Source organism: Mustela lutreola, chromosome 6, assembly GCF_030435805.1.
Source record: "Mustela lutreola isolate mMusLut2 chromosome 6, mMusLut2.pri, whole genome shotgun sequence".
NCBI classification, from domain to species: domain Eukaryota; kingdom Metazoa; phylum Chordata; class Mammalia; order Carnivora; family Mustelidae; genus Mustela; species Mustela lutreola.
The window spans coordinates 150,940,006-150,965,759 of record NC_081295.1 but is presented as its reverse complement, the minus strand read 5'-3'; the positions used below and the strand labels follow the sequence as shown (position 1 = coordinate 150,965,759).

The 25,754-nt window shown below is 44.7% G+C and overlaps 1 protein-coding gene across 1 annotated transcript in view; it reads left to right on the top strand.

The window, feature by feature from the left end:
- Positions 1 to 18,817: 18,817 nt before the first annotated feature.
- The window catches only part of MBOAT1 (membrane bound O-acyltransferase domain containing 1), a 111,437-nt gene continuing 104,500 nt past the window's right edge, over positions 18,818 to 25,754 (top strand). The window contains exon 1 of the mRNA XM_059179441.1: positions 18,818 to 19,108. Coding sequence (XP_059035424.1) covers positions 19,013 to 19,108 — 96 coding nt within the window. The 5' untranslated portion in view covers positions 18,818 to 19,012. The remainder of the gene's footprint in view (positions 19,109 to 25,754) is intronic.

The window sequence follows — 25,754 nt, the reverse complement described above, 5'->3', positions numbered from 1 at the left end:
GTGTGAGTCAGTCTTACTCCAAGTTCACTGGAAGCTGCTGACCAGTGGGAACCGTGTCTTCTGTATTCCCCCCACATTAGCCATCAGCTTCATTGAGAACTGAGAAGGATGGGGACCCCTGGCTGGCTTAGTCAATGGAGCTCGTGACTCTGGATCTCGAGGTGGTGAGTTCGAGCTCCACATTGTAGGTAGGGTTTACTTAAAAAGAATTGAGGGAGATGTCAGAGAGGCAGCAGGAAAACACATGAGAAAAGAAAGAGCGTGGGATTCGGAGTCTGTGTGGGTAGAATAATGGCCTCCCCAAAGACTGGCCACATCCTAATCCCCGAAGCCTGTGAATTAAGGTTGCAGGTGGAATTAAGGATGTTCATCAGCTGACCCGAGCGTCTATTATCCAGGTGGGCTCAAGAGAATCATGGGGCTCCTTTGAAATACAGAGTCAGAAGAATCCGTGACAAAGTGTTGTGATATGAAAAAGACTTGACCAGTTATGGCCGGCTTTGAAGACAGTGGGCACCCACAGACCGTGGCCAATGCGGGCAGCTTCTAGAAGATGGAAGAGGCGAGAGGATATAAAAAAAGTAAAAAAAAAAAAAAAAAAAAAAAAAAAGATAAAATAAAACTTTTTTTTTAAAAGATTTTATTTATTTATTTGACAGGCAGAGATCACTAGTAGGCAGAGAGGCAGGCAGAGAGAGAGGAGGAAGCAGGCTCCCTGCTGAGCAGAGAGCCCGACTCGAGGCTCGATCCCAGGACCCTGAGATCATGACCTCAGCCGAAGACAGCGGCTTAACCCACTGAGCCACCCAGGCGCCCCAAAATAAAACATTTTTTAAAATTAAATAAATAATTAAAAAATTTTGAAAATAAAAAATTAAAAAAAAAAAAAAGGCAAGAGGATAGATTTTTCTAGAGACTCCAGAGAGGAATGCTGCCCCGCTGACACTCTTTTCATCCTGGTGAAACTCATTTTGGACTTTGGAACACCAGAATTGTAAGATAGAAAGTTTCTACTTCTACTCCTCCCCCTGGTCCTGCTCGCTCTCTTTCTTGCTCGCTCTCTCCTTCTCTTTCTCAAAAAAAAAAATAAATAAAATCTTTGAAAAACAAATCTGATGTTTAAAGCTGCAAATCTTAGGGTAATCTGTTACTGCCACAATAGAAAACTATAATAGAGTCTGGCAGTTTCCTTTCTGCTGCCTTTAAGCTTTGTATGAATTTTGGCAGGCTACGTGACCTTCTCATCTTCAGAGCAGGTAGAATGACACACGCGTTGAAGGACTTCTATCAGAATTCTGGGAGATAACAATATGTGTACCTCTGGCAAAATACCCACACGTAGCTGATGCTTGGTGAATGTTAATTCTCTTTTCTGCAGAAATGATCATTTCTAACTTGAACGAGGGATTTCTTTTTTAAAAATATTTATTTATTTGAGAGAGAAAGAGCATGCAGCGTGAGCAGGGGTGAGGGGAGGAGGGAGAGGGAGAAGGCAAGAAGCAGACTCCCCACTGAGCAGGAAGCCAGATACGGGGCTTGAATTCAAGACCCTGAGATCATGACACGAGCCAAAATCAAGAGCTGGAGGCTGAACCATCTAAGGGTTTCTGATAGATCCTTCATTCATAGTGAGTCAGCTTTTTCTTGAATACCCTGAGTGACAGGGAGCTCACTCCGCTATTTTTGTTTTCCACGTGATTGTTGTTGCACTGTTCTCCCCAGGTTCTATGTACTAGTTTTATTCTGTCTTTGGAGTTAATGGGAACAAATAGCCATGTGGGCCCTGCTAGACTCTGAAGTGCTTTGTGCAAGTCAGAAAAGAGACTACCTCTTTTCAAGGCCCTTTACTTTCCTCTGTTGGAAAATTATTACAATGTATCGATTTTGTAGCCCTGGAAGCTTTGTTGCCACCTGTCAGAAAAATGTTGCACTAGACATACAGATCCCTGGTGTGTCTGAAGGGAATGGTGCCCCTTAAATGCAGCCCTGCATGCTGGGTATCACTGTACATCCCATCATGGGACCCTTGAGTGACCACTGACTTATACAACGATGCTTTCCATTTAGAGATGCTTCCACAAAAGGGATCTAATTTGCTCTTCACAGTACTCTATGAGGTAGGCAAATAGGATCTTCTTAATTTATTAAGTGGGGAAACAGACTCAAATATTTCACAAATGCCAAAGATCACAGAGCAAGGGTTGGGAAACCTTTCTGACCTCCAACTTTCCTCCAATTCCTATTCCTTCAGTTTCATATCGTTTGTGAATGTCCCCATGATTTTGACAAGTGGCTGATAAAAATGTTCATAAGGTCAGGCCTGTTGGATGAAGAAGGGGAATCTATTGAGAGATTCTTGGTGCTAGCGGCTTTGTCTGATATAATCCCATTCTCTTGAGAAAAAAAAAAATCGTTATAACCATTTTACAGATAAGGACATAGATTGCTTGGCCAGTCACTCAAAGTCCTGAAACCAATCAATAGTGGGTATGGAGGTGGTCTTTGCCTCCAGTTCTGTCTGCATGCAAACGCCTGGGTTTCCCTTCTCTCCCCCATGCCGTATCTCACATGGCAGGCCTCAAATCATTCAGGATTTTGGACTTCCTGTTATTTCTTATAGGTCAATGTCATATGTCGTTTGTGCTTGGTTACTTCCTGCCTTCCCTGAATATCTTTTTTTAAAAATCTGAGTTAAACAGAGCCTGCAATTGAAACTCTTTCTTTAACCCCCCCACGTCCAACCTCTACCCCTTTTGGTGATCATTTGTAATTATGAAATCAGAGTTGCTGACTTGAATACATCCCCAGAGCCTTTTTCCATTTAGAGGAGAACTCGCTGATTAATTGATAGTCGGCACTCAATGAAGATTTTTAGAATTTAATTTAGGGATTGCCAGGGACCCAGCATACTTGATAAACCTTATAGCCACAGGAATTTTAATGTCGTCATTGCTTTCATCGAAGACTACATTTTAAAGTTTCCTTTTCCTCCATTCACTTAACATGTGTATCACGAAATGACGGAAGTTAAGAGGGGCACGGAGCTTTAATGATTACTTCACAACCTTCACTCCTCCATTTTACAATTAGTACATTAACTCAAAGGGGTTGAGGAAACCAAACCAGGGCAGCTAGCTGGTGAGGACATCAACATTAGAGTGAGAAAAATGGGTTCAATTTAATAGACATAAATATATCTGAAATTTAGAGCTCGAGTGGGCGTTTTTTAAAAAGATTTTATGTATTTATTTGTGGGTGAGAGCCAGGGTGCACAAGGTGGGGGAGGACAGAGGGAGAAGCATACTCTCCGCTGAGCGGGGACCCTGATGCGGGACTCCATGCTGGGACTCTAGGATCATGACCTGAGCAGAAGGCAGTCGCCTAACCACCTGAGCCACCCATTTGCCCCAGGCATTTGTTTTTATTAAAAGTCTGATATCCAAGAGCTCCTGGATGGCTCAGTCATTCAGAGTCTGCCTTTGGCTCAGGTCATGATCCCAGGATCCTGAGATGGAGCCCTGCATCAGGCTCCCTGCTTGGCAGGAAGCCTGCTTCTCTCTCTCCCATGCCCCCTGCTTGTGTTCCCTCTCTCATGTTCTCTCTCTCTTTCTCTCTCAAATAAATAAATAGAATCCTAAACCAAAAAAAGTCTGATATCCATTGCCTCTTCTTTTGATAAGAGAACACTATTTTTTTTTTCCCTTGGAAAGGTACTCTTTCCCAACGTTCTTCCTTTACTTCACCTTCAACTTTCAGTCTGAAGGAGGATGGAGTGCATTCGATCCCAGCTCTGGGATGGGCACTTGGTATAGGCCTGGCCAATCAGAGTGGTGGATTCCTTGACCAAGTGCCCCATCCTGAGGTGGGCCAGTGAGACTCAGTCCTGGGTTTCCTGTCCTGTTAAGAGGACAGACATTCTGCCTACTGAGAGGGTAAGACTTTTGGCCCGAATTGCAGGCAGCCATCTTCCCATGTTAAGGGGAGCATTGCGTAAGAATGGGGCCATTCTAGAGAAACACAAAGCCTAGATATGGCAGAAGACAGGTCCTGAAAACATTGAGACCCGAGATCTGGAGGTCTTTGAAGTGTGAATACTCTTAGATTTTTCAGTTATCTGACTAGTTAGTTATGTGACACAGTGAATCTCTGTCCTGTTTTTTGTTTGTTTGTTTCAGTTGGGCAAGAAGACTTGAAATGGGATGTCTGTCACTTGCAACAGAAAGAAACAATGAAAACTTGATCAAAAAGTCAATTCATAAAGGATTGAGAGACAGGGCCTAGCAGCTATTTGTGTGGAAAAGGATCCTGGTAGAAATTCTGAACTCATATTCAGTTGAAATCTGATTTCCTGAAATAGGTAACATTAGGTCTCTGTTCTACGCTGAGGAACCAAATGAAATAATGTAAATTTACTTTTAAATGTACATTTATGGCAGAGATATAATTAACTTCTAAAAAAAAAGCTGATGATCTTTTCCATCTACACTGCACTGGTCATTTCTCATCTGGAAGGTTATATTCAGTTTTCTGAAATGGTTTTCACAGAGATGGGGACAAAGAATCATGTCTCAGGAGAGGGGGGGCTAGGATAGGATGAGATCTTAAAATCGCACCATAATTGAAGGAATGGATGTTTAGACAAAAGGGGCACCTGGGTGGCTCATCAGTTAAGCATCCAAACTCGTGATTTTGGCCCAGGTCATGATCTCAGGGTTGTGAGGTAGAGCCCCAGGTCAGGCTCTGTGCTAAGGGTGGAGCCTGCTTAAGGTTCTCTCTCTTTCTCTGCCACTCCCCATCTGTCTACCTTTAAAAAAAAAAAAAGAAAAAGAAGAAGTTTAGAGGCACCTGGGTATCTTAGTCAGTTAAGTGACCAACGCGTGGTTTCAGTTCAGGTCGTGATTTCGGGGTCTTGAGATTGAGCCCTGCTCCATTGGGCTCTCGTCTTAGCTTGGAGTCGGCTCGGAACTCTCTCCCTCTCCTTGTGCCCCTACCCCCTGCTCGCGCGCACAACCTCTCTCCCCCTCAAATAAATAAATAAGTCGTTTTCAAAAAGGGAAGTTTAGACAAGAAAGTGAAGACGGGGAGGCGGGGCGGAATAAAGAGAGATCTTTACACAGATTTGTAACTGCTATCAATTAGAAGAAAATTTATTTTATCATCTTTTCTTTGGCAGAACTAGAAATAGTGGTTAAGAGTTTCAGAAAGGCAGAGGCGCCTGGGTGGCTCAGTGGGTTAAGACTCTGCCTTTGGCTCGGGTCATGATCTCAGGGTCTTGGGATCGAGCCCCACATTGGGCTCTCTGGTCAGCGGGGAGCCTGCTTCCTCCTCTCTCTCTGCTTGCCCCTCTGCCTACTTGTGATCTCTGTCTGTCAAATAAATAAATATAATCTTTATTTTAAAAAAGAGTTTCAGAAAGGTAGATTTTAACTCAATATGAGCAAAATTTTTAGACAATATGCTCTTTCTCCCATGTCTATCCATGGGTTACAAATGAGCCCCATACGTTGGTTATTTACTTAGAAAAACCCACTGACATGAAAGTGTTTTCACTGATTAAACAGAGTTTCTCCCCCGCCTCCAGTTAATAACTGAGAGCAGACTGTGTTTGTCTGGACATCCTTATATCTGTATGGTCTGAGACAATGCTGGAGAAGAGTGTTATATATTCAATGAATGTGCGAATGAAAGTGTTGTTGATTTTCTAAAGTTATTTCAAAAACAATGTTCTACTTTTTTTGTCATTGTTGTTAAGATTTTATTTATTTATTTGACACAGAGAGAGAAATCACAAGTAGGCAGAGAGGCAGGCAGAGAGAGAGAGGGAAGCAGGCTCCCTCCTGAGCAGAGAACCTGCCTACTTGTCTGAAGACTTTGTAAATTTATATAATTGACTGAGATTAGCAACATATTAATTTATACTTTTAAGCTACAGTGCTAAGCACATAGCAGGACTTGATCTCTGTCATCCAAGGAGGAATTCAAAGTGGCCTCATTTAGTTTCCATATACTTTATATAAACCACCCCTATGGCCTGTCATACTATATCATATTGGTGGGTTAGCTTCCCCCCAAAAAGCACTTCCTGGGGAAGGACTCTATCTTAACCAAACTCCATATGAAAGTACTGGGAGGTTCTAACACACTCAATAGGATGACAATAAGAAATGGAAATAGAACAATGAGAAAGGAAGAAATAAACTGTAACGTTTAAAAGAAGATGCTATGATTTTCTACATAGAAAACTCAAAAGAGGGCACCTGGGTGGCCCAGTGGGTTAAACCTCTGCCTTTGGCTCAGGTCATGATCTCAGGGTCCTGGAATCGAGTCCCGCATCGGGCTCTCTGCTTGGCAGGGAGCCTGCTTCCTCTTCTCTCTCTCTGCCTGCCTCTCTGCCTACTTGTGACCTCTCTCTGTCAAATAAATAACAAAAAAAAAAAAAAAAGAAAGAAAGAAAGAAAGAAGGAAAACTCAAAAGAAGCTCTATGCAAATACAATAACCATAAAAATTCAAAAGGTTGCCATAGGTAAGATGATAAATCAATTTCAAGAGTACATTGCAGGGGCACCTGGGTGGCTCAGTGGGTTAAGCCTCTACCTTCGGCTCAGGTCATGGTCTCAGGGTCCTGGGATCGAGTCCCGCATCGGGCTCTCTGCTGCTCAGTGGGGAGCCTGCTTCCCTTCCTCTCTGTCTGACTCTCTGCCTGCTTGAGATCTCTGTCTGTCAAATAAATAAATAAAATCTTAAAAAAAAAAAAAAGAGTACATTGCAGCAAACAGGACATGTAAGGTAAAAAAAGAAAAAATTTACAAGTGCAACAGAAAACATATAGAGTTGTTGAATCAACTGTTGTACCCCTGAGGCTAATGTAATATTGCAGGTCAACTGTACTCATTTAAAAAAAAATAAAACTATAAAACTAAAAAAATAAAATTCAAATAATTGTTCCCTTTGTGCAGCTGTGATGCACTGAGAAGGGGCATCCACTTAAGACACTGACTTTCAAATATTTTATGCACTTTTTTAAAAAAGAATTTTGAAAAATACATACATTTGCTCCTATGTTTTAAAGTTAACATCAAAAATATTCCATTCCATTCAAAGTTGAAAAAGTAGAAAAAAATGTAATTTCCAACGTGTTGTAAACATTGACATTTTAAAGTAAAACTGTTATATTTTTCCCTTAAAAGTATTTAATAGACTATAAAACAGTAATAATTTTATACTGTCACCAACCAAACCCAACCACTGAAAGCACACATGGACAAGCTTTTAATATGAAAAAATATGTAAATCTTCCTCTTTTCTCTTTGAATCAGATTTCTACTCCACTTCCTGCACAAATCTTTGTCCTGATAAATATGTATGCTTAAAAGTCCTCTGCTGATTACCCTTTCAAATTTTCCAAAACAAGATGCATGTAAATGTAATTCTTGACATTCATCTAATTTCCTGACATCATTGGGCTATAACCAAAAAAAAAAAAAAAAAAAAAAAAAAAAATCCTTTGAGTGTCTGGGTGGCTCAGTAGGTTAAGCATTTGCCTTCAGCTCAGGTCATGATCCCAGGGTCCTGGGATCGAGCCCCGCATCAGGCTCCCAGCTTAGCAGGGAGTCTGCTTCTCCCCTTCTCTGCCAGCGGATCCCCCTACTTTAAGCTCTCTCTCTCAAATAAATAAATAAAATCTTAAAAAAAAAACAAAAAAATTCTTCTAGATGAAGTTATCTTTTATAAGTATTACTAAATACTTGTTCAAACTCAAATATATTATAAATATTGATAATTTAATATAAAAAGTAAAATTTACTAGAAATACATCTCTTTATAAGTGTCATTATCTTATTTCTATGCTTTTAATGAAGAGAAATATTTCTACTAGTAAGAACTGGTAGTACTAGCAGTTAGTTTATTTTTAAAAAATTTTTAATAGAAAATAGAGGATGCCTAGCTGGCTCAGTTGGTGGAACATGTGACTCTTGATCTCAGGATTGTGAGTTCGAGCCCTCTGTTGGGTACAGAGATTGCTTTAAAAAAAAAAAAAAAGGAGATAGAAAATTATAAGAATTTTATAAGGTGAAGTAAGAGGAGGAATCTCAGTAATTACAAAAAAATTCATAATATAATTGTTAAAATAGGTTTTAATTATCCCATCGAGTGCCACATATGAAAATGGAATGAAATTACATAGAAGTTTTATCTTTGGGCGTTACCCGAAGTTACCCTGAAAATGTTGGCAGTCCCAGAAAACATCTCCATTACATTGACAAGAACCAGAATCATTCTGCTTCTTTAGCTGATCAAGATGTTTTTATTTCCAGCAAATGACACACCCTACGAGAGAGTATTGAGACTAGCTGAAAATAAATGTTTATTTTTAAAATTCGGAGCAGGGGTGAGGGGGAGCCAAGTTTTGAGTGTTGGATAGTTCTTGTCCGTGCTCTCTTTGTTTTGGGGCCCCCGGATGTTTCCCCCCGTTCTTGGAAAAGGCAGGAAGGAGGGTAGGAGGAGGAGAAGGTCCCCGCCGCCCTCCGTCCAACCTGGTCACCGTCGATCTGATTTCAGAACAACTCCACAGGGACCGAAATATTCGATTCTAAATCCCGTGCTTTACTCTTTTTTTTTTTTTTTTAAAGATTTAATTTATTTATTTGATAGACAGAGATCACAAGTAGGCAGAGAGGCAGGCAGAGAGAGAGAGGAGGAAGCAGGCTCCCTGCTGAGCAGAGAGCCCGCCGCAGGACTTGATCCCAGGACCCTGAGATCATGACCTGAGCCGAAGGCAGCGGCTTAACCCACTGAGCCACCCAGGTGCCCCTCCATGCTTTACTCTTCACAGAAACATATATATAATGGGAAACAAAGAAAGTTCTGTGGGTTTACTGTATCCTTCATGCTTCAGGAGACCTGGCCATCTGGAGATGGTGGACTGCAGTGAGAATTGCAAGGATGCTCTGGTCGAGTGGAAGGATCACGTGAACTCAAGAGTTCTTAGGTGAATTGGCTTTAGGCCGAGTACGTATCGAATTTGGGCGTCTAGCAGAAGACTTCGTGGTGCTTATGTATTCTAGAAAGTCCTTATGTACCCGGGGGTGGGAGGGGGAGTCTGTATTTGAGGAGCACTATTGTTGGTGTTCCTGATGTTCTATTTCTTAAAATGGGTGGAGGGAACATGCCTACCTGTTTTATTATTTTTATTTAAATTACCATTACTATTTACCTTTGTTATTTAAATTAAATATATAATAACACTTATACATATGATATATCTTCCACAAAATATAGTTTAGAAAAATCTATGTTGGGGGTGCCTGGGTGGCTCCGTTGGTTAAGCCTCTGCCTTCAGCTCAGGTCATGATCCCAGGGTCCTGGGATTGAGTCCCTCATTGGGCTCCTTGCTCTGCAGGGAGCCTGCTTCTCTCTCTGCCTCTGCCTGCCACTCTGCCAGCTTGTGCTCTCTGACTCTCTCTCTCTGACAAATAAATAAATAAAATCTTTTTTAAAAAATCTATGATGGTTGCAGGAAGTTTTATTTCTCTCTTTGATTCTGTTTCTCTCTCTCTCTCTCTCACACACACACACACAAACACACAAACACACATACACACACGGGGGGGAACTGCAGCCCAGGAAAATTGGGCTCATAGCGAGAGAGGGAACCTGAAGGACTCCATGAAAATCTGCTTTTTGCTCCTTTTCCTGCTTCTGTTCTTGCTAGACCTTGTAACTCACCCCACTTTACACAAGCCTCAGAATGCATATAGTGTCTGTCGGTCTATAGGGACAAAGAATTTATGAGTTCTTTAAAATCAATAACATCGGGAGCCTGGGTGGCTCAGTGGGTTAAGCCGCTGCCTTCGGCTCGGGTCATGATCTCAGGGTCCTGGGATCGAGTCCCGCATCGGGCTCTCTGCTCAGTAGGGAGCCTGTTTCCTCCTCTCTCTCTCTCTGCCTGCCTCTCTGCCTACTTGTGATCTCTCTCTGTCAAATAAATAAAAATAAAATAAAAAAAAAATCAATAACATCTAAGGAAGGACCAGGTGAGAGTGGCCAGATAAAGCCATCATACGCATATTCCAGACCAAGTGCGCTGGACATCTGGATACCTGGGCATTTGTCTTTGTTCTGATTTTCTGGATGTTCTAGGTTTCTGGATGCCTTAGGGGACACATACACCAGACTACTGTCCTCAGTAAAAACTTCCAGACCCCGAACAAAGATGAGGCTCCCTCCTTTCCTTTCTGAGTCTCCCACACACTCTACCTGCATTCTCTTTATACCTTCAGTAAACTTTTTTTTGCCTCCTGCTGCCTCGGATTTGATTTCCGTCTTGGGTGAAGTCAAGGATCCTCTGGTTGGTCCTACGGGGCCCCCCTCTGGGTCCTCGGACCTGGCCTGCCTGCGTCTACAGGTGTGTGTTCTGTGAAAGGGATCTGTATGCAAAATGACCTCCAAAGGCCAAAGAAGCTGGAACACTGAAGGGAACGTTTGATAAGTCTAACTTGATGAGAAATGGTTTATTAGGGGGACTAAGGGACAGAAGTGTGTCTTGCACTGCTGCAACAGGACCAGATCTTTACAATCCCACCTCTGGCTAAGACCTGCTTTTATAGTCCTAGAGGCTGGGAACCACTTAGGAGGAGAATGTTTGAGAAAAGGTGTGTGTCATTGTCATATCTCCAAGGCAGATCAAGGACGTTATGCCACCAGGGAGTCCTTAAGGATGTCGTTAAACAAAAGGAAAGAATGTGCAGTTGGGGGGGCTGTGCTCACCAAGGTTTTAGGTTACAGAAAGGCCATCGTGGCAGATTTGTCCAAGATTGTGTTAATCTGGTTCATGCAGTGTGACCAGTGGGAAAATGTAAATATTTCACAGCTGGCAGGAGAATTCATCTCAGGGAGAGAACTGTCTTTATGTAGGAAAATAATAAGCCCTTTAATGGGATAGATTTTAAAGAACTTGGTAAGCAAATTGATAGTTCAATAGTTTTACATTAAAAATAAAGGAATTTGAATAAACCGTTGCATATATGGTTAAATGATATTCCATATGGGTGTCAAGACCACTCAGTGGGGAAATGACCATCTCTTCAATGAGTGGTGTTGGGAAAACTGGACATTCACATGCAAAAGAATGAAGGCGGACCCTTATCTTCCATCATATCCAAAAATCAATTCAAAACAAACTGTAGACCCAAATGTAAGACCCCAAACTAAAAACTCCTAAAAGGAAACAGAGGGGGAAATTTAATGACATTAAACTTGGCAGCAGGTGTGCCTGGGTGGCTCAGTCGGTTAATCGTCTGCTTTCAGCTCGTGTCATGATCTCGGGGTCCTCAGATCGAACCCTGCATCAGACTCCTTGCTCAGGGGGGAGCCCGCTTCTCCTCTCCCACTGCTGCTCCCCACTGCTTGTACTCTCTTGTTCACTCCGTCTGTCACTCAAATAAATAAATACAAACAGACAAACTTGGCAATGTTTTCTTGAATATAATACCAAAAGCATAACCAACGAAGTAGAGAGACGTAAGTGGAACTACATCAAACTTGAAGCTTTTGTGCATCAAAGGACACACTCAACAGAGTGAAAAAACAACCTGTGGGATGGAAGAAAATAATTGCAAATCAAGTATCTGATAAGGAAGGGATTAATACCCAGAATATATGAAGAACACCTACAATTCCCCAACAACAACAAAAATCAAACAACCTGACTTAAAAATGGTCAGGCGACCTGAATAGCCATTTCTCTAAAGAAGACATCCAGATAGTGAATAACTACCTAAAAAGATGCTCAACATCACTCATCATCAGGGAAATGAAAATCAAAACCACAGTGAGAGGTACCACATTATACTCATCAGGATGACTACTGTTTAAAAGAAATTACAGAAAACAGTAAGTGTCGACAAGGATGTGTAGAAATTGGAAGTCTCATACACCGTTGGGGGGAATGTAAAATGAAACAGGTACTATGGAACACAAAATTAAACAAAATTTAAAAAAAATTAAAAAATTATCAAACAATTATCAAACAGTTCAGCAATTCCACTTCTGGGTATATATACAAAAGAATTGAAAGCAGGGTCTCAAAGAGTATTTGCATACCCATTTTCATAGTAGCACAATTCACAATAGCAAAAAGGTAGAAATAAATGTCTATTGATGGATGGAAAGCTAAAATGTATATAAGAGAATATCGTTCAGGCTTTAAAAGGAAGGAGATCTGCTCACAAGCTATTACATGCATGAATCTTGAGGACATTATGCGGTATGAACTAAGCCAGTAACAACAAGACACACACTGTGTGATTGCACTTACATGGGATATCTATACTAGTCGAATTCACAGAAACAGAATGTAGAATGCGGGTTACCAGGGGCTAGAGAGAGAGAGGAAAAAGGGAGTGATTATTATTATTTTTTAAAAGATTTTATTTATTTGACAGACAGAGATCACAAGTAGGCAGAGAGAGAGGAAGGGAAGAAGGCCGAGCAGAGAGCCCGATGGGGGCCTTGATCCCAGGACCCTGGGATCATGACCTGAGCCAAAGGCAGAGGCTTTAACCCACTGAGCCACCCAGGCACCCAAGGGAGTGATTATTTAGAGGGTATAGACACCACTGCGATCAAATTCCTGCAGTGGCCTCCACTGCAATCAAAGGAACAGTAGAAATTGTTATGATGTCCTCTAAGGTCCCCATAGCATGTCCCCCAGAGCCTTTCTGGCCTGCTTTCTTTCTACCCTCTTTCTTTACAGCCTTCCTGGCCACACTGACGCTTCTCCAACCTGCCAGGTCTATTCCTGTCTAAGGGTCTTTGCTCTTGAATATTCCTCTTTCTGGATTGTTCTGTGCCCAGAAATCCTTGGCTTCGTTCAAGTCTTCGTTCACATGTGACTTTCTCAATGCAGCCTACCCTGATCGCTCTATTGAGGACGGCGATGTTCATACATTGTTTACCCTGCTGTGCTTTTCTTTTATTCTATGTACTCCCCCTCTTCTGGCATACTAATATTATCCTTCTATATTGTTTATGTCTTCCCCTGCTAGCGTGAAAGCTCCACAGGGGGAGTGACTTTTGTCTGTTTGTGGTTGATGTGTACTCCAAGCACCTAGAATAGTTCTTTATAAATAAAGTCTCCTTAATAAATAGTTGCTGAATGTTGAGCCAGTCTTCTCAAGTGAAAGTACTATTGCCCCAAATGAATCTGGGGAAAGCTAATTCTGAAGGAGACATCATATACACAAAAAACGTCTTGTGGTATCAACTAAGCTTGATGTCCCTTTCTTGGAGACTGACAATTGATATAAGTAATATTTTTGTGAAAAACGTAAACTTGTTTTACAGGATCCTCTGTGAGAATTGACCACTAATGATCGAAAAATGTTTAGAAGAAAATGAAAATTGCAGAAATGGCACATTAGGGATACAGGAAATATCCAAGGGAATGAACAGAGGCAAATACCTACTTTAGTTCTATAAATAACAGACTTCACCATCCACTCAGCATTTAGGGCTGGCTGGCCCGATGTGCTGACCAAAGGCTACACAGGCTTGGAAAAATAAGCTGGGTCATGAGGACTTAAATCAGTGGAAAAGAGACAGTCATGAGTCCTGTTGGCCGCGTGGATTGCTAGAGAATCATCTCTCCATTCAGTCCAAACTATGGTTGTGCAAAAATAAAGAAATTTAAAAAATATGCGTGTGTTTGGCACTATCACCGGGTCAGGTGCAGCACAGAAAATAGAGAGGAGGGAAAAATATAAGAGCTCAGAGACATCCCACGTGATCTCCAAGAAGAATGCAAGGGCTGGGCCAAAGGGTTCACGGTGTGGAGTTCTCCGAAGCCTGTGATGAAGGTGGCCTCGGCGGCCACACTCACAGTGAGGCTGGGGGAGGAACCTGGAGAGTGGGAGCTGAGCCTGTCAGCACACTCAAAGGCTCCAGGGCCATCAGCCTTGCTCTCTCTCTCTCTCTTTTTTTTTTTTTTTACACTGCAGCCAACCAGAGAATCCTGGCAGCATAAGCAGAAAGGTTTCTGGCTATCTCTATATTTTCAAGTATTATCTTCAATCACACTTGATTATTCATAGAACTCTTCTTTGGCTAGAATAAGTATTTGGAACACAGCCAAAGAAGCAGGAAGTAAGGGGGGGGGGGAGCCTCTGAGTATCCAAAATAGACAGTATGGAGTTTACTTAAGATTGAAATACTTCACTTCTTCAAGAACTCCTTGGGCACCAAGCCAAAGCCTAGGGAAGGGAATCTATGGGGTTGCCTAGATCCAAAATGGCAGGCAAGGTGGCAGCGAATGAAACATGAGAGCAGAAGAAGAGACTGAGAAACTAGAAAGTAGACACAGAAGCTGAGAAAGTTTACCTCTTTGGGCATAATTTTAGAGCAAGGACAAACTTGACGCAGAGGTGGACTCCAAGATATTGCCGTATTGCTGGACAGGTTCTTAACCACCATCATGTCTGACTCACTGACAGAAATTCAGTTGTGATCACTAACTCCATTTGAATGTGCAGGGACACATTTTGGGAAGCTCTCATTCCCCAAAGACTAAAGTTGAGAATAAAATGTCAGCTCGTAAAGGGGAAGCTTCAGCTAAGGAGAGTTAATTAAATTATTAATTAATCTGTTCCTCTCCTGGTTTTAGGCTCCAGTCCTGACATTCAGAAGTTGTATAAAATCATAGTTATAAATATCATTCCGAGTATTTTTAGCTAATGGAGTTTTGTTTGCAGGCTTTCTTTCTGCATTCCATTATCAGTGATTAATTTCTGCTTTGTATTTCACATAATTGTTTTTTTTTTCGGAGGTTGGGATATTATTTTGTTTTGTTTTGTTTTTTGCCTTTGGACATAAAAGCATTTCCTTGATGTATTCATAGGTTAGCACAATGAGATGATGTGTGTTGATTTATCATGGATGACTAAATGGTATAGTATCTTTAGGGAAAAATCCTAATATTTAACAGTAATAGCTAACTTTGGTAGGTGCTTAGTTATATTAATCTCCTCAATTTCTGAACATATACCCATATAAAAACAATGCTTACCTGTGATCTCAACCTTGGAAAATATGTTAGGCAGGTAGGTGGCAAAATACCAAGCATGTACAGTTTGATTTAAAATGTGAAGAAAATGAAACACTGATGGTAAAATCAAAATGCCCTAAGGTTTTGTGGATCGTGCTTAAAGAATCTGGTCACAAAGCAAGAGTGATACCCATCGTGGGTCGGTGTAGACCATACTTCAGGTTAGCTTTCCAGTGTTAAGTGTGGACTTTAACGTCCTATGCAGGCAACAATTTCTGCTGTTTTCCTGAAGGTGGACTCCTTGTATAATAAAAAGATTCCTGTATAATAAAAACAACAAAGGAATACCCAGGTCTGCATCCTCCTTTCGCTGTTCATTAGCTCTATAAGCTCCCTCCAAATGACCAGAAATTAGTATCATGGATAAAAATGGAGAGGATGGTGGTGACATAATAATAAAAATGATAATATTGCCTGCCCTTCCAACTTCACAAGCTTTTTGGGAGGACCAGAAAGGATGATACAAATGAATATGCTTTGTGAACCTTAAGTGGTGTGATTAAGATGACAATCTTATTTTTACATGGCTTAAATCACTGTCAATGGTGTTCACGTGGTTTGGTCGGTGATTATCTTTGGTTGACTCTCTTCTGAATGGATTATTAGAATTTTATCTTCTCGAGGGGTTAGGTTATACCTCTGTAAACTTTGAGGACTGTTTTAATTCAGTTTTGTTGTTTGTGTATCTTTGGCTGGTTCCGGACCCGCATGTGACAGGTCTTGAATTTTTATCAGCCCATAGTATTACGCTGCCTTCCCTGAAACAGGCCAGAATTTTTTCCGTATCTTTTTGTCTGGCCTTTAATTTTAAACCAGTCATAGGGATGAGCCCTGGATCTTTAGGTGAGTTTACAATCTGAGCATGGCCCGTAAAGGAGATTAAATGACTGACTTTGATTTCAAGACTCGTTTTACTGCAGACAGAAAACAGGCAAGACAGGGGCACCTGGCTGGCCCAGTCGGTTAAGTGTCTGATTCTTGATCTCAGCTCACGTTTTGATCTCAGGGTCATAAGTTCAAGTTCTGCACTGGGCTCCACGCTGGGTGTGGGGCTTACTTGAAAAAAAAAAAAAAAAACCCACCAAAAAACAAAAAACAGAAGAACAAAAACCAGGCAACACCCCTATCACCTCATTTTTGAAGAGTAAATGTAATTCCTGTCCACAGGGGTGAGAGGCCCATGTCTCATGTGTGGGCGGGCCTCCTGATAGAGAAATGCTTGGTTTTAAAGGCTGCGAGGCCACGTAAGGGCGGAGCACCGAGGCTCTGGAATCAGACGTAGTTTTGCTTAGCGTCCCTAAACCAACCATGATACTTCCCTTTGTCAACTCCAGTTTTTTCATCTGTACAATAGAGAGTATAGTAACATGGACTATGGAAACAATTTTTTTTAAAGTTACAGCTAATATGTAATAATCACTATGATGAGTCTACAGTTGACAAAGGATGTGAACAGAGATAAACGGGAAGGAAAAGAGAGTGACGTGTCTATGGCAGAGTTCTTCTACGTCTTAGAATCAGAGCCCATCCTACAGAAGCCTGTTGAATTGCTCTACAGTAGAACTGTTCCGTGCGCTTGATACTGTACCATCTGCTAGTTCTTTTAGCATTAATTGTACCACCATATCAATAGAACAGAACTCGTAAGATTTGAGTTCTGTGACTTTTGTTCTCCAGATCTAAGCATAGTTACCGCATCTTTAAGGGAATATTTAAACGAGATTCGAGCTTGTTTTGTTGAGCAGAAGAACATCTCTGGAGGGCTCCTCTTCTCTTTTCACATCTTGTCGATGTGAAGACCATTTTGGGGGAGTCTGGAGGGCATAGATCTGTTTGTAGAAGATTGCGAGGGATCCAGGACTTTCACCAGGAGTACTATCCAAACTGGCCTACTTTTCCTTTCTGGGAGTTCCACATCTAAGTGCTGATTTTTTTTTTTTTTTTTTAAATATTTATTTATTTACTTGAGAGAGAGAGAACGAGCGCCTAAGTGTGGAGCGGAGGGACAGAGGGAGAGGGAGAGAAAGTCGCAAGCGGACTCAGACTGAGTGTAGAGCTGGATGTAAGCCTCTATCTCACCACCTCGAGGTCATGACCTTGAGATCCAGACCTGAGCCGAAAGCAAGAGTACCATGCTTAACCAGCTGCACCACCCAGGCGACAGGATTTTTTTTTTTTTTTTTTTAAACAATGCTTTCAAGCCCCTTCTGCCTTCAGACACCTCACTTCAGCTGTCATCCTGCTCAGGGTAAGAGGAAGGGTGCTTCCGTTCTGGTGGGTTTCCAGAACTGTGTGTCATCTAATGAGCCTGTCTAGCCTCGTTGATTGGCAGTCGTAGGCCTGTGCGAGTGTGAATGTGGGTTTGGTGAGAGTAGAGTAGAGATTGTCATCTGCTGTTGGTGGCCTCCCCATCTCCATGGGGACAGGGAGTGGGGGTAGGGTTTTTTTTTTTTTTTTGCCCCCCGCGTAGGCGTGGGGGGGGGCACATAGGTTGAGAAACTCAGGCCTGGTTAGCTTGTTGGTGATGGACTCCTCGGGAAGGCAAGACTGGGGGTTGAGTTTTGGAGGGGAAGCCGTCACCAGTGTCGGGCAGGTCTGTAGGTGCATCTGAAGCTCGAGGCCACGTGGATAACAATAGAAGGTTTGCCTGAATGTCACGGCCCAACTGTTTGGATTCTCCTTGGCTCAGCAACAACTCCCACGTAAACTGTTGATGCAAAAGCTTCAGGCTTCATTTCCCCGGAAATCCTGGGGGTTCACATCAGCTCCCTTCCCCTTGGTTTTCTACCCATCAGCTCAGAGCCCTGCCTTCCTGAGAACTGTCTTCACCAGCGGGCTCACGGCAGTTCCCGGGAAGAATCTTCAAGACTTTCATGACTCTCGAAACCCATTAATCAACCTAAACAGTTTTCCTAAATGCCAGTGATAATTTGTCTCCGTCTGGGGACAGAGAGGAAGTGTCTCCCTTTTGAGAACCTGTGCACGAAATAATGTATCAAAATGCACAGAATAGAAACACCATTTCTTACAGAGGTCAAATAATTCTCATTCCGAAGGGACGGGAGGGAATGATCAGACGCGAGCAGTCCTCTGCATTTGCTGGTGTGACCCAGATCAGGGTGCAGGCAACTAGGTCTTGCGCTGAGGAACGTGAAACGAGTCTGGGTGCCTGGGCGCTGGCTAGCAGCCCGGGGGGCTCCTAGGGCTTCCAGGAGCGGGTGGGTTAACCCTCTGCAGCAAGGACTGTAGGGGAGAAACCTCGCAAGGGAAGCGCAGGAAATGCTAGCGGGCGCGGGGGCAGGCAAGGGGGGCGCCGAGACTCAGCCAGACCCAAACAGGGTGGGGCCCCGGGGGGCTCCCGGGGGAAAGGCGCCCGCCCGGGTGACCGGGTGGAGGTGGCCTCGCGGGGCGCGGAGGCAGGCCGGCGAGCTCGGGAGGAAGAAGGGGACCGGCGCCTCCCGCCCCCGGGGCTGCCCGCCAGCAGCCGCAGGGCGAGGCCACGGCGCCCGCTGGCGTCGCTTTCGCTCTCCGGGTCGGCCGGGGCTCGGGCCGGGCTGGGCGGGCCGGGCGGCGCGCGGGGCCGGGCTCCGCTTCCCCACTTTTCCTCCCTCCCTCCCTCCTCCCGGGGCCGTCCCGGGCGGCCGAGCCAATGAGCGGCGAGAGGAGGAGGGCAGCGGGAAGCGGAGCGCGCGGGGCCGCGGCCCTCCCACCGCGCCCGCGGCCGCCGCGCCAACGCCAAGTTTGCGCCCCGGGAGTTCGCGCGCGTCGCGGCCCCCGGCCTGGTCGCTCGGCCCCGGCGAGGGAGGCGGACGCGCGTGCCTGGGGCAGCCGCCCGCGAGCGCTCGGGCTGGAGGACGGCGAGCGGGGTGGCGCGGGCCGGGGCCGGGGCAGCCGCCTCCCGAAGATGCAGGATGGCAGCGGAGCCGCCGTCCAGCCTCTCCTACCGCACCACGGGCTCCACCTGCCTGCACCCGCTCAGCGAGCTCCTGGGCATCCCGCTGGACCAGGTAACCGCGGGCGGCCTGGCGGCGGGGGCGGGGGCGCAGGGACCCTCCTCCGAGCCACTGCGGGCGTGCGGGCTGGGGGGACATCTTAGCCACAACGCGCCCCCCACCCCAAGCAGACTTTATAGCTACACACACTCGACAGGTGGCCTTTTTTCTGACATGATGTTTTTGTCTTGTAAACGAGAAAAAAAAAATTGGTATACCCTGCACGACAGGTTCAAATGAAGTGTTTGTGTGTGTGTGTGTTTTTCCCCTTTTGAGGTTTTGGGTTGGCTCGTTTCCTGTAACCAAGTTCTAAATGTGATAAATGAATCAAGTGTGTGTGTGTGTGTGTTTTCCATCAGCGTCGTGGAGTCCTTATTATTTTTAATTTAGATATCTCTACTTAAAAGATCAGCTTGATTAGTCTGTAAGCTCTTGGCCTGTTGGAACAGAGACTCGGGTTTTAGACTTTGGCGGGGAAACTTTTCAGATCTGAGGGTGACAGTTATGTTGTACCACGTGCGGTGTCCGTCGGAAAGGGGAGAGTTGCGCAAGGACACTGGTTTTCCCAGGGGCTTTCCTTGACTCAGTGGGCTTATCCTTGAGGTCCCAGGCTCCTGGGTGAGTTCGGTTAGTGGGGGAAGAGAAGCACGTGAAGCTGGTTGGACTGTCCAGGAATTGTCTGCTACTATTAGAATAGTAGCAGACAATTCCTGGTAAGAATTGTCTTACCAATTCCTGGTAAGAAAGTTGCCTGAGGGTTGAGACTGTCTTACTCATTTTCTTGTCTCTTTAGGTGCTGGAAGCTAGATCTGCTAGGTATTTCATAATGAGTCAGTAAACACACGTTGATTTAAATGGAATGGGGGGAGGGGTGGGCGGGCTGGCCCACTCACTGCCTTCTTACTTGGTTTCAGACTGAGTTTTGCTTCGGGTTCCTCCCTTTGCTTTTTACTAGTGACTTTTTTTCTTCTTCTTTCTTTTCCAAATGGGAGAATACCCTCCCGCTGCCCTCTTCACTCAACATTCCTTCTGCAACGAGGAAGTGAGAGCTGGCTGTTTGCCTTAGTCAGATACTGTTTACCGAGCCATTCTTCTACCTGGCTCCCTCCAAGGATGCATGGGCAACTCCACCTCTCCCCGGCTATTTGCCTGCCCCTCAGTTGCAAAATCCAGAAAGCTAACAAATTGGGAGAGGTATCAGATGCTAGCTGGTGCTTTTGTAAATTACTCTTCAATTTGTAGTGAGAAATGGAGAGACCCAGGGACCTGGGGAAAAGCAAAGAGATACTAGCAAATTCTTTTTCTCTGAAACTACCCTAACTCCCAGCTGAATTCCCTTAAGGGGAGTGTGTTTTGTACTTAACCCCTTCAGCCCCACCCCCACCCCCCCATCAGAATTTAATTGCATTTTCTGTTTTAAGCTGTTTGGCACTGCTTGAGAGAGGAATCTAGAGAGGCTTTTTGTCTGGAAAGGAGTAATTGGGGGACCCCGATAAGCCTGGGAGGTGCTCATAAGTTCTTTTAAACTGCATCTACCCCCTTCCCAGGTTCCTGGATTTCTGTCAAAGGAACCCTGTTTTTAATTTATAAGAAAAAGAATAAAAGAGCCTTCAGGATGTTTAAGGCTGGGAGAAAGGGATTTCTGGGAGAACCTGAAGGAGAAATGTGGGTGATCCGCAGCAAGGAGCCAGGGCGATCTCTTTGATCTTCCCATGGCCCCAGCAGCCTCCAGCAGGCTCCCGTCTGAGGGACTCTCAGAAGCACGTATAGGGCAATGCCCCAGATCGCTCATTTAAGGCCTGGGGAAAATCCCAAACCATAAATAATGTGGCTTGAGGCTAAATTGTGGTTTGGGAATTTGGAAGCTTGAAGTGTTTTTCTCCTTCACGCTTTCAAGGGCTTTTTAAGGTCTTCAAAGATGTCTTAGACTTGCTCTGCCAGTAAACTTCTTTTGTGTCTGCCTGCTGGTATTGGACGTCTCAGAGCCCCACTGTCCTCAGGGCTAAAATCAGATCTACATATTGGAGGTGGGAAATTTTATGTAGATATAAAATATTCCACATCTGAAAGGTCCTTCATTCAGGCAGGGTACCAGCGGGCAGCAGAATTTAACTCAACGGTTTATAGCGAAGAAACTTAAATGAGCTACTTAGAGGGATATGGGCGGCATTCAGGGGAGGTTCAAGTACCTAAACCTGGAGACCAAGGGGAAAGGGAGGGTGTCCTGTGGCCATCGCCCTAGGAGAGCCGCGTCGAGCCCCAGCTGGGATGCCAGTGGGAAGCAGAGCGAAAACCACAGCCCAACTCTTCATCCTTCGCCCTTACGTTTCTTGCCTGTTACCCACAGTCATCAGACCCTGCCCAGGGCTGGCTGGCCAGGGGTGCCTGGGTAATGCGGTCTACAGGCGCTCCACCTCTAGCCCAGAACTTGGAATAGAAAGGTAGAGCCAGATCTGGAGGACAGTCCAAAGACAATAACACAGTCCTTAATAAATGTTTGCTTCTGTCGCATTGAAGAGTGACTTGTTATTGGCCAGCAATATGCTAAAAACAATAAAACACGTACTTCTGGGTACTCAGTAGCTCTTCATATGTCACTGGAAGACACTGAATCTTGTCCCCCCCCATCTTAACATTTCATGCTCATACTCGTAATTTCTGAATTGAAGGCGCTATCGAGAATGTCTTTGGCTTCTGGGTGTCTCCAAGTGGGGTAGCTCATTATTTGCAAAAGCAAAATGTCTGCTGAGCCTTCCGCATGACCAAAGAACTCTTCTTATTTTTCATTTGCTACTTCCGTTTGTCTGTTCTGTGAGCTCCTGGGGAAAGCTTGTGTGGGATTGTGGGGAAGAGTCTATAGTTTTAGTTTCCAAGGACTTCCCTGGTCTGACATCCTCCTAAAGATGTTACATGTAAAGTCTCCTCTTTAATTAGAAACGAGTCGAACACAGAATCCAGATGCAGAGGGTAGGAAATGAATGATGGCCTAGAAGCCCCTGCTGGTACTGCACAGAGGAGTGGGTTGGAAGTTGCATTTCCAAAACCGCCGGTCTCTGTCTGTCTAGCAAGTGTGGCGCTCTGGTAACTGGTAGGAGTATTCAGAGAGAAAGCTTCACTTACCAGGATAAATTAAATAAGAACTTTTTCTTTCCCTTTTAGAGTGATTTGGAGAGCAAAGGAGAAGTGTTTTGCCTTATTTTTCAAGTCATCTGCTTGTGCCCTCTCGACTTGGTTGAGGAGCGTGTCATGATCTGCCTTTCAACTAACCATAGCTTTCAAAATTTGCAAGACTGATTTAGCCTCCGTAATGGATGGATGTTGTTGACCTTGTTGATTTGTGAGGTGTGCGGTCATATCCTAGGAGTTGTGCAAGCGGAGGAAGAAACCGTTTGCTGGCTTAAGGATTTTCCAGTTAAAATAGGAGGGGGGCGGGGAGCTCTGGATGTCAAGGCTGTTTGGATGCACAGGTACCCCAGACTTTTGTGTTCTTGCATGAAGTGTCAATTCAATTCATTGTTGAATTAGGATTCCTTGGGGGAAAAATAGCCAGGACATAAGAACTCAGGAGATGATTTTGAGATTAAAGGAGCAAAGTTTAGGGACACCTGGGTGGCTCAGTTGGTTAAGTGTCTGCCTTCAGCTCTGGTCGTGATCCCAGGGTCCTGGGATCGAGTCCTGCTTCAGGCTCCTTGCTCAATGGGAGCCTGCTTCTCCCTCTCCCTCTGCTACTCCCCCTGCTCATGCTCTTTCCTCTTCTCTCTCAGATAAATACATAAAATCTTCACCAACCAACCAACCAACAAACAAAAACCCAGCAAAGTTTTAGGACAATTAATGTAACTTGTGTTATAGTTTAAAAGGCTCGGTGAACGATGACCTGCTCTAAAGACCTGGCATTTCTTTCCTAATGGTGAGACCAGTAGTGAGTTTTGATGATTCCACTGGGGCCTTTGACCACAAGGTTTCTTGCTTGGCCTGGAGTTTTTAGTCACCGGTTGGTTCCTTGTCCATGCTTGGAGAGCCCAAATGTCCTGTCTCTTCTCACCTAAATCTTGCCCTAGGTTCAAAGCTCAGCTCACATTCCACACTCATGATTCAGTCAATTAAATATTTATCAAATACTCTTAGTGCCAGGTCCCCGGCCAAGGGCTTCGTACTCAGGAGCTCCTGCCGGAGGTGACAGAGGTTGGTAGATGGTGCCTGGTGGAACCCAGAAGGGAAAGCCAGCTACAGGACAGGCCGGATTCCTGTCGAATTTACTCTTTACCTCCGACACGCTCCACATTTGACCCTCAGTAAGCATGACCTTCTATTCTGACCCAGCTTGCTGTGTGTATATGCTGAATTCCCAACTCATTTAAAGACTCCTGGAGATAGAAATTTTATCCCTCCTTGTGTTCCAAGGAAGTAGTAGGTACTCAATGAATATGCGCTATTGGTAACAGATGTGCCAGTGATAATGATTCACCTTAGCAAACTTCAGCATGTGGAAGCTCATTTTTAAAGCAGACAGCAGATTGGCCTTTGTAGGGGGAAGGGGCCTTTGCCTACCCCACTCCTCCGTGGACGCTGCCTCCAGGTTGTACCCTTGGGTTTCTGACTTGAGCAATCTTCTCCTCACCTTGGGGCTTTCCAGTCCATCCCAGCTCAGGATGGGTGTGGACATATGGCAGGCATAGACTGTCAACCCTGCAGAAAGCTACTTCAGTTTTCTTGGGGCCTCAGTAGTTCCTGCAAAGTCAGGTCCACTCTCCCCTTAATCTCCCCGTCATTGTCTGATACTGAAAAGGATTGGCTAGCAGGAGAAAAATAATTTGGTGAGACTGCGAACACCTGCAGAGTTTCTGCTATGTTCCCCAAGGATCACCTGGGTGTGTTGGGTTGTGATGATTCAAACACAAATAAAATGGGGCCCATCCTCAAGAATCTTGTCGGGCGAGGCAGGGACAGATAGGTCAACTGGTGTTACTCACGTGTCGTCCCCAGACCAGCATCAGCCTGGACACTAGGTAGAAGAGAACATTCTCTGCCTAGTGCCCCCCACCTGCGGCTCTGGGGGCAGGCATAGCCCTGGGTGATTTAGTGAGCGCCCCCCACGTCTGAGAACCACGGACGCACACAGTTAACTGGGAGACAAATTATTGGAGTACAGTGGAGGCAGGATGGAGGGAAAGATCTACTCTGCTTTGTTGGTGGGTGCGGGGTGAGGTGTGGTCTTCAGAGAGCCTCTCGCAGGTGAGGAAGGGCACACGTGGGCCTTGCAGGATGGAGAATTCGTCACGCGCAGTGGCCAGGAAGAACGGCCCATACAGAGTTGTGGACGAGTAAAACTGTGCTTTGTTCTAGAAACCGCCCACTGAAGCGGGTGGTGGGCTGCTGGGTGCAGACGGCGGGATCTGGGCTGGGGAAGCGAGCAGGGGTCACGTCGTGAGGAAGCTAAGGGCTCTGGTGAGGTGTTTGCGTTTATTCTGCCGACCAGGTCTTCTGTAAAGGGCCAGAGGGTAGATATTTTTGGCTTCACAGGCCCTACAGCCTGTCTCGACCTCTCAACTCTGCTGTTGCATGAAAGCAGCCATAGGTAATAAGTGAGTATTGGCCGCACCTGTAGTCTCTGAAACTTCATTAATGGACTCTTCTGAAATTTGAGTTTCCTGTAATTTCTTTTTTCATGGCTCTAGAAAATTATATATCCTCATTTTTTTTTTTTTTTTTTTTTTTTTAAGATTTTACCTATCTATTTGACAGTGAGAGAGCAGGAGAAATCCCAGCACAAGCAGGGGGAGCGGCAGGTAGAGAGAGAGGCAGACTCCCCACTGAGCCGGGAGCCTGACGTGGGGCTCGATCCCAGGACCCTGGGATCATGACCTGAGCTGAAGGCAGAGATTTAACTGACTGAGCCACCCAGGCGCCCATTTATGTCTATTAAAAAAAATTGAATTTAAATTCAAATGAGCTGACATACATATTATTAGTTTCAGGAGTAGAATTTAGTGGTCCCACAATTGCATATAATACCACGTGCCCATCACATCGGAGTTTCATATACTCTCTAATGCGTCCGAAAATTTTCTTTTGATTGTTTTCAACCCTTAAAAAATAAAAAAGCTTTTTTTTTTTTTTTTTAAGCAGGCAGGCTACATAAAAACAGGCAGTGGCCAGGGGAGGACTGGATTTCGCAGACCCTCATTAGAGACTCGTTGCCCTTAGAGTTTGGTGCAAGGACTATCATGAGAGTCAATGGCCATGTGTGTTTCTGGGGTCTGACCCAAGCTGGGGAATGCAAATGTCAGGATAGAGGGGTCCCCCCCACCCCATCCCCATCCCCGTGATTCTCAGGCCAGCGGAAATTTAGGGCCACTGCTACCATCAAAGAAAAGGCACTGAAGGACTTAAGTCGTGAAAGGATTTTCATTCTGTGACGTTTTGTGATGTTTTCATTCTGTGACGTTTCGTGGCTGAAGGCTACGGGGACGGAGGAGGGGCAGGGGTCTGAGGCTGAGTGAGGGCGCAGGGGGAGGAGAAAGCCGCTGCAGGTCAGTTTCCTGCATTGCTGAGTGTAACCAACCCCCTGAAAATCACACGTTTAGAGGCAAGAGTCTGTGCCTGTGTGTGATTTTTCTCTTTCAGCAGCTCCTTCTAGGAGCAAAAGTAAAACGGTTGG